This window comes from Diabrotica virgifera, chromosome 7, assembly GCF_917563875.1.
Source record: "Diabrotica virgifera virgifera chromosome 7, PGI_DIABVI_V3a".
Taxonomy (NCBI): domain Eukaryota; kingdom Metazoa; phylum Arthropoda; class Insecta; order Coleoptera; family Chrysomelidae; genus Diabrotica; species Diabrotica virgifera.
Genome location: NC_065449.1, coordinates 58,089,871 through 58,103,861, shown reverse-complemented (window position 1 = coordinate 58,103,861; position 13,991 = coordinate 58,089,871). Strand labels below are relative to the sequence as shown.

Genomic DNA, 13,991 nt, shown 5'->3' with positions numbered 1-13,991 from the left:
ACATATGTTTTTATTACGAATTTTAGATGATGATTTACTTTATTTTTTATGAAATTTTAACCTTCAACGAACACCCACCACTGGCAACCCATTGTTATTTTTGACGTGACCGCCATGTTTTTGGTGACAAACAAACCAAAAACTGGCTTCACTTTTGGAACGTGTGTGTTAAATGAGTGTTACCCGTCCTCTCTTTTTTCCTTGTCTAAGAGCCAAACCGACACCAGAGATTTTGATCATCGACGTATCTTTGGGGTATTGTTATGCATTGAGTATTTAAAATAAAAACATGAAATGTATTTAAAATGAAGAATTTGTGTACGGTAAATGTTTTATTAAGTTTCTCATATTACGTACATATGTTTCAATACATACATATGTTTTTATTACGAATTTTAGATGATGATTTACTTTATTTTTTATGAAATTTTAACCTTCAACGAACACCCACCACTGGCAACCCATTGTTATTTTTGACGTGACCGCCATGTTTTTGGTGACAAACAAACCAAAAACTGGCTTCACTTTTGGAACGTGTGTGTTAAATGAGTGTTACCCGTCCTGTCTTTTTTCCTTGTCTAAGGTAAATATTATTAAATAGGACAAAGAGAAGGTCTAAATTTTCCTCGTTGATGAACTTCTATAGCTCAACTGGTATTTTGTCTTTTCCTGTAGATTTGTTGATTTTTAGTTGACGTAGAGCATATTCTAGTTCGGACTTAAGCATTGGAGGACCTTCGTTGTTTTCTTTATTTAATGTAGAAGGTTCTCTGATGTCATAGAATGAAAAACTATTATTAATATTATTCATAAATGAAAAAAATTATAAATATTATTCAAAATGTATTTTTTAATTGTAGTGTTCTCCACTTATTCCCCTGGTCGGGTATTATTGACGAGAACCAAGAGTTGAGTGCTTCCTTCAGAGTTCCAGACTTAAAATCAGGAAGGATGATCAGGCTATTAACACAGCTATCACCAAAGGAGGAGGAGATGTTCAGAAATATGGTTAGGAGATTTAATACCATTGTGAAAGTAAGTAGTACATGAAATCCAACATTTCGATGTTGAAAGTTCCCAACCTCCTATATCAAGTTTTGGATATTTTGTTTTGTTGCCCTAAAATTAAAGAGAAATATGTATTTTGACTGTTTACAAGCTCCTATGTCGTTAATTCATGTATGGCCATCTATAAGCCAATTAATGAAATAACGATATAGGAGCTGTAAATAGCAAAAATACATATTTTTTTTTTAATTTGGGGTAACAAAACAAAATAGCCAAAAATTGACATAGGAGCTGCGAACTTTCACCATCGATTTCATAGTTTCATTAAGCACACATTTGCTCGTTCATTGTTTGGATTTATTTAATGGGGTGGGGGGATATGGTTTGAAAAATTTAGAAATTTTCAAATTGATTGAAGCTGGAGAAAAATTAGCGGAGATACAGCATGTTAAATATTCATGTTGAACTTCATGTTGATATGCATGTTGAACTTTCGACCCGCTTTGCAGCGGCTTCGCGCGCCAGCGTGCTTGAGTGTAGAAACGTTCAACAGCTGTTGACTCTGCGATTCAAAAACACATTCCCGTGTGCATCACTTTACGATTTGGAAATATTTGAATAATTTGAAAATAAAAGTTGTTAAAACTTTAATGCTCTTTTCCCAAAACTACTTTTTAAGGCGGTGGACATTGTAACTCAAAAACTACTTGGTCGATTCACCTGAAATTTTGCATAGACTTTCTTTGGGCATTTCGTGAGGAAACGCTGTCGAGATTTTTTTTGTTTTATGCTTACTTTTTATTTAACACTAATAAATCGTTGATTTTTGCCGTTTTTTACAAAAATTTCGTTTTTTTACTTCTGGGTTATACCAAAAACTCAAAACTCGTTAAAAATAAAAAAAATCTCCACAGCATTACCTCTACAAGCTAATAAGGTAATTTTCAATTTTTTGTTTAATCCGGGAGCAGTCGCGCCATTAGAGAAAATCTAAAACGTTTTATCCTTTGCAACATAAATTTCCATTCGTAAATGCATCGAGCAAGATGGTAGGAATGCGTGGGAATTGTTTTTTATTTTATTATTTTTTTTATTTATTTTTTTTTTAATGTATGGCTTTGATGAGAACCAATTAGCGTTAAAATTGTTAGAAATAGATATTTTTCGCGTAACAAGTAAATAAAACTATCATATAATAGTTTGTTTCAAATTCGCATTTAAATTCATATTGTGAGATTTTTTCTCTACGCGCGACTTCTTACGTGACAGTGGACCGATTCTATAAGATCCACGCGAAACAATTACGTTCGTTATCCGACGGTTTGCTATTCTGTAAGCTCATTCGGGAAGAACCGGAGAAGCAGATCACGAAGCCGATTACAAAGCGAAAGCGATAACTTTTGGCTTGCGTTTCGTTTCGCTTTCGATAGTGATTGGTCGATCATTTTCACGTGGTACGCAAGCGCTAAGCGGGTTGTTCGTTGTTGATTCCACAAGAATTGTGTTTTTGTTGATAATGAATTCGTGATGCTCTTACACCATATCTTCCGTAAGTTCCTGTAGCTTATCAAAAAGGAATCGAACTAGTTCTTTGCTTAAGCGAAAAATATCAATAAACCTTATATCTGTTAAACCAAATGGGTCACTTCTATCTCGAAGGAGCCCGCTTTCCTCTCGCGTTAACCGTAGATGGTTTCTTCGCGAGTTTTCCATAATATAGAACAAATTGCACCGGCAACATTTTTATTAAAATATAATAAAAATATAGTTATTCAAGGAAATAATTCAATCAAACTTGTGATTATAAGCCAATAAGGTTATATAAATACGTCATGTAACTGCTAGTTACTCTTCTTCTTTCTTTACTTCTTCTTTTTTTTACTCCCTGCACGTATATTTGCAATGTTGCCGTAATTATTTATTCATACGTCGTTTAAACTCGTGTATTATCGCATGCCGCTATGATAACGAAGCGAAAGCGAAAACTAACCTTATAGAATATGAACATAAATCAACTTCGCTATCGTTTAGCTTAGCTTTCGCGATAATAACGAAAATTATAGAATTCGCCTACTGAAGTGAGCTCGACTGCTCCCGGGTTAAATGATCCAATGCGTTCTACCATTTAAGAAACTAGAATTAACGAAATAACTTTAATGTCAATGTGCAATTTCAAAATATGATTTGTTAAAATCTGATTAAGATTGTCTCTTATTTTAGAGTAATTTTATCAATGTTTTCTGAATTAAAATATCAAATTTTTGTAATTTTCGTAGGCAGCACAGGAAATGGATGTTAGGATAATGGTTGATGCAGAACAAACTTACTTCCAACCAGCAATTACCCGAATTACTCTGGAATATATGAGAAAGTACAACAAACAAAAAGCGATAGTATTTAATACTTACCAATGTTATTTGAAAAATGCTTTTGATGAAGTTTCGACTGATTTGGAACAAGCAAAACGTCAAGACTTCTATTTTGGAGCTAAACTCGTTCGGGGAGCATATCTCGAACAGGTAAGTTTTATCTTTTGATATATTATTATTACTCTTTCTCAGAGGCATCTTTCAGTGCGTCACAGTTTTTCGATTTCTTTCTAACGCATTAAGTTGGAAGTGACAGAAAAAAGGTACGTCTGTGATCACAGTCATGTATAACATTAAGGGCCGGTTGTTCGAACGCTAATCAAAAATGATCATTACCAAATATTTAAAACATAATTATTGATTACAATTATAAAATTAGTTAATCAATTATGTTAATAATTGTTATGTTAATTAATTAACTAATCTCATAATTATAATCAATTATGTTTTCAGCAACCCAACCAAAGTTGACATTGACAGTTGTGACAGTAATTAAATATTTGATAGTGATCATTGTTGATTAGCGTTCGAACAACCGGCCCTTATTCTAGTTGTCGATAGATGGCGCTATAATCGAACAAAAAATTATTTACTAAAATGATATACAGGGTGTTTGGTAAAGAATAGGCCATAGCTTAACCTTAGATTCCTGAGGTTAAAATAGGTCGATTTAAGCTAACTTACCTTAGTACAAAAGTTGATATATATATATATATATATATATATATATATATATATATATATATATATATATATATATATATATATATATATAAAGGGTTGTCTACAGCTAATGCCGTTTCCCTTCCGTAGCCAGGACTTCCATTTTTTTCGATCTTCCCAGTTTCCGTCTTCCAATCCTTTCTTAGACATGGCTTCGTCGACTTCATTTTTCCAAGATCTTCTAGGTCGTCCTCTTCTTCTCGTTCCTCTTGGGCTCCATTCTGCAACCTTGTTTATCCAAGTGTTTTCTGCTCTGCGTACGTGGCCGTACCATTTCAGTCTTCTCTCGTCTATATATTGCAGGGCATCTTTTTCCACTTGCATTCTTCTCCTTATCTCCTCATTTGTTATTCTGTCTCTTCTGGTGAGACCACAGCATCTTCTCCAGTATTCCATTTCGGTTGCCAGAATGCTTTTTTGGGTTTTTTTGTTTATGACCCAAATTTCTGCGGCATATGTCATGATGCTTCTTACTATTGTCTGGTATATCATTCTTTTTGTTTTTCCCTTGATGTTTTTATTCCAGATTACATTATGGAGTTGTCTGATGCAAGATCTTGTTTGTCCCAATCTACTTTTTATTTCTGCTTCTGTTGTTCCGCTTTTCGACATTATAAAGCCCAAATATTTAAAATTCTTCGTTCCTTTTATTTCAACTTGTTCTTCTACTTCTAAGTTTTTTACGTTTTCTTCCGATATTACTAAGTATTCCGTTTTCTTCATATTTATTTCCAGGCCCACCTTTTTGTATTCCTCTTTTAGTTTTCTTACCATGTAACTGATATCCTCTTCATCTTGAGCCATCACCACCTGATCGTCTGCAAAACACAATGTGTAGAGATAATCGTCCCTTATCGGTATTCCCATACCCCTACACTTTGTCTTCCAAGTTGTTAGTGCGTGTTCTAAAAATATTTTAAATAGAGTCGGTGACGTTGGGCATCCCTGTAGTAATCCTTTTGTTGTTTTGAAGTTAGCAACTACCTTGTTTCCGATTTTTATATTTACTTCATTTCCACTGTACATGTTTTTGATTGCTTCTGTTAGGTTAGGTGGTATCCCTATTTTAGTCATTGCTTTGTACAGTTCTTTCCTTGGCACGGTGTCGTATGCCTTCCTAAGGTCTATAAACTCCATGTGTACATCTTTGTTCTTAGCTCTTTTTTTCTCTATTGTCTGTTGTATTGTATGGATATGATCTAGACATGATTTCCCTGCTGTGAAACCTGCTTGTTCTTCTCCGATTTTACCTTCTATAGTTTTCTCTATTTTGTTCCTGAGGATCCTGCCATACAGTCTTCCCATTGTAGCGATGACGCTTATCCCCCTGTAATTTTCGCAATCTTTTCTGTTACCTTTTTTGTATATCGATGTTATGTAGGCTTCCTGCCATTGTTTAGGGATGTCCTCTCAATTTATTGCTCTTTCCATGATTCGGCATATCATTCTTCTTAATTTCTGTGTTCCGTATTTGATTAGTTCCGCCACAATTCCTCCTGGTCCTCCAGCTTTATTGTTCTTCATGGAATTTATTGCTTGTTTCATCTCTTTGTCTGTTATGACTATTTTTTCTTCCTCTGTGGTCATTATTTTTTGTTCGTCTCCATCGATGCTGAAATCTGGTCTTTGCTCTATCAGTAGATTTTTATAGTGGTTCTCCCACTCGTCGTCTGGTATGTATTGTATAAAAGTTTTCTCTTTCCTGTTAGCTCGTAATGATTTCACAATTTTCCAGGCTTCTGAACTTCTTGTTCCTCCCATATTCTGCTCTATACTTCTACATGACCTTTCCCATTGTTCATTTTTTTCTTTCGTTGTAATAGCCCTAACTTCTCTGTTCTTATCTCTATATTTACGGAGGTCTTGTGGATCTTTTGTGCTTAGGTATTTATGGTATAGTTCTTTTTTTTCTTTTATTTTCTCTAAGGTGTCTTCGTGGAATTCCCATTTGTAATTTTTATCTCTTGTATTTTCTATTTCTCCTAGCGCTTCCAGACCTGCTTGTATTATGCTTTCTCTTATGTGTTCGTATGTACTGTTGATATTCTCCTCAAAACGAAATTCCACTAGCTTCTGATCTAATCTTCTTTGGTACAAGTTTCTTATGGAGTCGTCCTGAAGTAAGTGTATCTTCAGTCTTTTTTCTGTTGGTAATTCTTTATGTGGTTCTTGGTTACTCTGTGCACTTTGGTGTACCCATGGTAGTTCTAATCTTGCTATCAGTAGTCTATGGTCGCTGCCGCATTCTGCTCCTCTTTGTACTCTTACGTCTCTTATTCACATTGTGGTTTCTTTCTTCAGTATGACGTAATCTATTATCGACTTAAGGTTTCTTGTTTCTTGAGTCCATGTGTACTTGTGAATGTCTTTATGTTCAAAAAAACCGTTGGTGATTCTGAGGCCGTTCATCTCACATAGTTCTGTAAGTCTTTCTCCATTGTCGTTTCCAACGTCTTCTCCAAATCTTCCAATTGTTTGGTCATTTTCTTTTTAACTGTCAACTTGTCTGTTAACTTGTCTGGTCAACAAAAGTTGATAATAACCTAAATACAGGGTGTCAAAGTTAAACTTTTATTTTATTTATTTTTGAATATTTTCTGACAGGCATGGGACAACAACACGAAATTTGGTAAGTGGTGCTGGTATTGTCCAATCTACTAAGTTATGTTAAACAAACGTTTCTGGCTACTACCAGAGGCGTACGACGGGGGAACATGAATGGTTGACCCTTCCCAAATTCTACGCCACTGACGGAATTGCTATTTTAGTACAATGTTTTTAATTCTCCAATACTTTCTATGTAAAAACATACTCTTCATTGGTAACGATAAAACCATTAGTTTTCGAGATATTTGAATCTAAATACGAAGGAGCATAATACATTAATTAAAATAAATGTGCCTTTTCATTTTTAACTTCAAATATCTCGAAAACTAATGACTTTATCGATACGAATGAAGAGTATATTATTTGCATAGAAAGTATTGGAGAATCTAAAAATTATGCTAAAATAGCAGTTTCATCAGTGGCGTAGAATTTGGGAAGGGTCAACCGTTCACTTTCCCCTGTCGTACGCCTCTGGTATTAACCACAAACGATTATTTAACATAATTTAGTAGGGTGTACAGTACCTACATTTTCTGCCAAGTACCATAAGGATATGTCAAATAGTTTTATAGTACCGGGCACACATATTTCTTAAAGTTTGAAATAAAGAATAAATTATTAAAAAAAAAAGAATACTTTAAAATAATTTGACATATCCGTGTGATACTTGGTAGAAAGTGTAGGCACTGTACACCCTACTGAATTATGTTAAATAATCGTTTCTGGCTACTACCAGAGGAGTACGACAGGGGAAAGTGAATGGTTGACCCTTCCCAAATTCTATGCCACTGATGAAACTGCTATTTTAGCATAATTTTTTGATTCTCTAATACGTTCTATGCAAATAATATACTCTTCATTCGTAACGATAAAGTCATTAGTTTTCGAGATATTTGAAGTTAAAAGTGAATAGGAACACTTATTTTGATTAATGTATTATGCTTCCCTCGTTTTTAGCTTCAAATATCTCGAAAACTAATGGCTTTATCGTTATGAATGAAGAGTGTGTTTTTTACATAGAAAGTATTGGAGAATCAAAAAATTGCACTAAAATAGCAATTCCGCCAGTGGCGTAGAATTTGGGAAGGGTCAACCATTCACGTTCCCCCGTCATATGCCTCTGGTAATAGCCAGAAACGTTTGTTTAACATAATTTAGTAGATTATACAATACCAGCACCACTTACCAAATTTCGTGTTGTTGTCCCGTGCCTGTCAGTAAATATTCAAAAATAAATAAAATAAAAGTTTAACTTCAACACCCTGTATTTCGGTTATTATCAACTTTTGTACTAAAGTAAGTTAGCTTAAATCGACCTATTTTAAGCTCAGGAATCTAAGGTTAAGCTATTGCCCATTCTTTACCAAACACCCTGTATACGACTATACGCTATGAGCTCATACGTAGAGGGGATATTTATAAATTCGCGAGCGCCAGTAGTGGCAAGTCTGTAAACGATTACCGGAAATTTGACATAAATGTCAAAGTGATTAATTTAAAATTAAAATTAAAAACATTAATTATAAAAAATATTAGTTAGTCAAAGCTGTGGTATATATTTTTACCTTAAATATACTTACGTTTTAAATACTGAATTTACGTTTTTTTAATGTTCCGTAATATGTGATTATAAATTAATCTATATTAATCTTAGCGCCATCTACACGATAATTGTGAAAGTATCCGAAGTAAGAAATTAATATTTCATCAATAGAACGTCAAAATGATTAGCAAAATCTTAAAAAAATCTATTACAATTTAATTACTTTTTAGCGTTGTAAATATTAAGCGATAACAATTAAATAATAAATTTAAAAATTACCGGTGAAAGTTGAATTAGTAATCCGCCAAGAGCGACACCAGCGTATAATCTGTACAAGACTAGACAAATCAAATACTGCAATACCCTTTTCATATTTGGCTGATTACGATTCTGACAACTGTCACATTAAACTTAAATGTCATGTTAGAATAAATGTTATAAATGTGTATTATCACGGGCTTACCTTTTTTCGCATGGACACAGAGGAAAACGAACACGGAAGTATTGCGAGAAATGGGTAAAGAATGCGAAATAATAAACACAATAAAAATAAGAAAGTTACAATATTTGGGACACTTAATGAGGGGACCGCGATATGAAATGCTAAGACTGATAATACAGGGAAAGATAAGAGGCGGAAGGAGTATAGGAAGAAGGAGAGTGTCATCGTTAAAGAATTTAAGGGACTGGTTTAGATGCAGTTCTATAGAACTCTTTAGAGCAGCGGTGGATAGAGTAAAGATAGTGATGATGATATCCAACCTCCGATTAGGAGACGGCACTTGAAGAAGAAGACCTTTTTTCGGTCACTTGTGACGTACTGGAAAATACCTCTGAGAAGGACCATACCTACGGTTTTAGATGATTACTATCTGTTTCAACCTTGTAACATATCGATAATATTCTTCTACTTATACAATCGTAATATAATTTATCGCATCTGCTTCTACTTTATACACGTGTTCGGACATCTGCCCTTTGCAGGTTCCAATTAACTCGAATATGAGAAAAGTCATTAAATCACTAATCCATTTTTGTTCTCCGTATTTCTATTGACTGTCGCAAACCTTTTTGACTTGGAAATCTTTACACTCTGAAAACAAATTTATAATCTCGACCCCTAATTTACTTATTATTTTTACCATATGTGGCTTAATACCGCTCGGATTAGAAACATAATTTCAGGTCGATACTATTGGATTTTATGCTCGAAACTCTAAAAGCCGACCGAACTAAACGGTTTATTTGCTTATAATTTAAATTAGACGCGTACTAAGTTAATTGATTTTTCCCCTTCGTTGTAAAAGTCTAAAGAAGCCGATTTCTTATGCTTCTCAGTTAGTTTATTTAGTTAGTTACCAACCAGTCACAGAGTTAGTTGGTCGCATTTAATACAACTCAGTGTATTTTAGTCTCAGTGTAGATACTAATGTGGTCTCATTTTACAATTCTCTTGCTACTTTCGTTTCGTCTATAGTTTGGAAAATCTCACGTTTATTACACGAATTATTCTCGATTCTCTCACTGTCACGATTAAGCTTGGCACTCAAAACGCGGTCTACGTTTACTCACGGATCTTTAAGACATAACAAAGTTGTGTTATAAAATAAAACATTCTCCATTTATTATTAATTTCAACACCAATTTACACCTTGCTTCGACTCTACAAAGATAATCAGAGTCTTCGTAATCAACCACTACAGAAGCTGGTTCCCGTCTTATGTGAAGAACAAGAGACATTCATCTAGCCATTTTACCAATTGGTGGAGTGTTCTAGACACTATCACCATTAGTCATCACTTAAAACCTGCAACTATTATATTACTACTACAAAATTGATTCTTCTTCTCCTTTGGTGAAGAGAAGGTTGCTCTTACATTAAAAACACTTTTCTGCGTTGATCTATTCGATTCGTACTAATGAAAATATTTTTTCTTTCTCCCCTTCCTTTTACCCAATCAGGGTATTTCCATTCACACATATCTTCCATTCTTTTCTATGTCCTTCCATTATTTTCAATTTCTCGAGTGATTTTTGTTAACTTCTCCCGCTTCTATTACGTGCCGTATCGATTTTTTTCTTGGTCTGTCCCTTTTTCTTTTACGGTGTTCTTTACTTCGTGAACTTTCTTGTAATTATGTTGGGTTACATCCTCATCAAATTCCCATACCGGTTCATTTGTCTCTTTTTTATTTGTTCATTATGGTTCTTGGTTAGCCATTCTCCTAATAGTTTCGTTGCTTAATCTATTCCATTTTGTCTTTCCATCCATCTTTCTTAGGTGTCTCATCTCCATTCCATTTATCCTGCTCTTATGCTTTCCATAATTGTCCAGTTTTCACTTGCATAGAGTACTGTCGATATCACTATTGTGTTATATATTTTTATCCTTCTCTCGTGTTAGTTTTCTTTTTCCCAGTATTTCCCAGTGTATAAAAAAAGAGTGCGAACAGTGCGAAAAAGTAAATCCCATTTAAAATGCACAAGTTCACGCACACTTTAAACCCTTTACGCGCTGCTATCTATAATGACAGTTTTCACAAACTAAAATTTTTTAGTACATAATGATTAGAGACTGGAAAATATGCACTAAAAAATGTCTAAAATATGCATGCAATATGCATTTTAAAACAAGCTGAATATGCACAATTAACATGCAAATATGCATTTATATATGCACTTATTTTTATATGAATAATTTTATGGTTTACGTTAAATACATAAATAAATAAAAAATAATAAAAATAAATAAATAGGTTTGAATTTAAACCAAATTGTATTATTATTTCTTAATATATTTTTTTAACTTCAGGTTTTGTGACAAATAAAACGGCAAAATATTTTATTTTGACCACAAGATAAATAAGAGTACAATAAAATAAATGTACATATTTTTATTGTTACAATATTGATTCATATTTTCTAAACTAATATTATAAAAAGAGTACAATAAAACAAATTTACATATTTTTATTGTTACAATAAATAATCATATATTGATTCATATTTTCTAAACTAATATTATGTCTTCTATCTGTTAATATTTGTTTATAGGCAGAAAAAGATCTCTCAACGTCACAAGATGTAATTGGGGCATATTTAAACTTTGCTATTAGAGACGGATCCATATTAATATTTTCATCGAAGTTTCCAAAATTGATTATATTATTTATTGAACGCAATAAAGTGAAACCCTCATTTTTGTTTAAAACGTCATCAAGTTTATCTTTAATTTTTACTCCAATTTCCCCATTCAGATTTGTTATTTTCTGTTTAACCGAATCAACAATAGACATACTATTGTGAAGACATAAATTTTGAGCCTCTAATTTTGTAATTGAACTTTCAATGATATCGAAATTCGATTTTATATACAACAATTGATTTTTAATAGACTTTTCTTTAAAAATATTTTGACAGTTATCAATAGCGGTACAAGTCGGATCAAAACTTGAAATAACGCTTTTGATGTCGTCGTAGTGTTCAGATAAAAATATAGCACTTTTAAGCCAAGTTCCCCATCTGGTTAATACTGGTTCTGGTGGTAAAGGAATATCGGGAAGCATCTCCCTATATACCTGTACACGTAGTGGTGCTTTCAGAAATACTTTTTTTACATTATTTATTAAGGTGTTTACATTGGGAAATTCAATTCTAACTTTCTCTGCAACTCTGTTTAGGCCGTGCGCCAAACATGTACAGTGAATTAAATTAGGGAAAAAGATTTTAAGATTGGATGCAGCTTTCATCATATATGAGGCGGCATCACTAAGCATTAATAATATTTTTTCAAATGGTACTTGATCAGGTAAAAAAAAATTTGTTAGGGATTCGTTAACAAATCTAGCTATTGTAGCATAGTTTGTTTTTTCCAAACATTTTACACTAATTAAGTATGAGTTTTTAAAATCGCCAGAGTCGTTAAGAACTCCAACAATTAGATTCGCAATTTGTCGACCCTTTGTATCCGTTGTTTCGTCGACGGAAATCCAAAGATAATCGGCTTTTAACTGATTTTTAATACTCGTCATCACATCTTTGTAACATGCACTGACATATTTTTTCCGAAGAGTTGAAGAACTTGGTATTTGAGCTGGTTTATCTTTAATCTTGCAATAAGTTTTTAAAAAGTTTTGACACGATTTATGTTCTAACTTGTGCAGAGGGATATTGCAGTTCAAAAAAAAATGGCATAAATCCTTTGCAAAGGTTTCTTGCCCAACTGACGTATTCTGAATCTGCAAACTGTTCTGTAGAATCTGCTGGCGAGGTTTATTATCATTTTTTGATAGCTTAGTTTGGTGAAGTGAAGTTTTTATGTGTTGAACTACTTGGAATTTCTTTTGACATGGAATCTGGAATATAATGATAATGATGTTTTAGATGTTTTCGTAAATAGATACCTACATTAAAATGATCAAACTTTTTAAACCTCCCCCAATTTTTTTTTATTTCTCAAAGTGAAATTGAAATCGTCAAACAATAAAGTACAGTCAGTGTACCGTAGTATACAGGGTGGGCCACTCTCAACACCTCGCTCTGTATAAGCCAAACCGTTGCGAACTTTAAAAAACAGTTTTTGAAGAAATGGGACGGTTTGTCATTTTAGAATAGACAGACACATAGATGTGCAAAGAAGTTTGATAAGTTTAAAAATCTATTGAAGTGGAGAACTTACCTTTTTATCACAAATGGTGCAAAACATACTTTCACTGTCGATAACTTTTAGATGATTGTTACTTCCAATCCAACTTCTGAGAAGACTTGATTTTTCCCTTGCTACTTTAGGCATTTTCACAATAATAATAAAATGATTTTTTTACACAGTATAGTCAATAACTTGCAATCACAAAAGTTGAATAATCGGCGATTGATTTAAGACTAACCATTCATAAAATAAAATAATCTATCCTACCCTTAAAACAGTGTTGCCAACTCGACCAATATAGTATTTGCCAAACCTCACAAGAATGATGGAATGATCAGTTCAACAGTAGGTATTCCATTATCAACTAATAAAAAATCCCTATAGCAAGCATAACCCAGTACAGATAAATTATTTGTTTTAAAAAATGCTGAAACATGATCCTGTAGTTAATAGTAATCTCATGGTCCACAGACATAAGTACTAATATAAACATTATTGAAGGCGAAGGGATTTGCTGATGTAGGTGTGTATGTGTGAATGGTTAAACATTTTTTGTTAGGAATCAGATTTGACTCACTGATATCAGTTTCAAGTTCCTGTGAGAGAGTTCCTAAGTTGTTTTAGTAATTGTAAGGCCAACATAAAAATTTGTTCTGAATTAGAAGATTTTCGATTTTTACTAAATAATTTTTATATTATTTAATATGCTAGAAAATATGCTATATGCTAAACAAGAAATAAATAAGCTAAACAACACAAAAATATGCCAAATCTAGCATAAAATAAGCTAAATTGGCAACGCTGCCTTAAAATTTCGTTTTGGTTGGTTTTCCCAGAATAATTCATAGTTGGCCGACACCAGCAGAAAGTACAGGTAATATTTGTAATGTTATTCAAAATATAATCGGTATTTACTTAGGTAATTTGTAAATTCTGAGAAGTCTATAAATCTTAAATATCCGGATAATGATACCTGCAGCTATAAATAACGCCCATTATGTTTATGGGTACAACAACAAAGGAGCTTAACAGCAAAATATTTACTTTCACATTTTATTTTAATGGATGTTGATGTTACTAATATATACCTTAT

At 33.0% G+C, this 13,991-nt stretch overlaps 1 protein-coding gene across 2 annotated transcripts in view; it reads left to right on the top strand.

The window, feature by feature from the left end:
* Positions 1–13,991, top strand: part of LOC114335358 (proline dehydrogenase 1, mitochondrial) — a 219,584-nt gene that overhangs the window by 182,476 nt on the left and 23,117 nt on the right. For both annotated transcript variants that reach the window (XM_050655614.1, XM_050655613.1), the window contains 2 exons: positions 861–1,035; positions 3,285–3,527. In XM_050655614.1, coding sequence (XP_050511571.1) covers positions 861–1,035; positions 3,285–3,527 — 418 coding nt within the window. The remainder of the gene's footprint in view (positions 1–860; positions 1,036–3,284; positions 3,528–13,991) is intronic.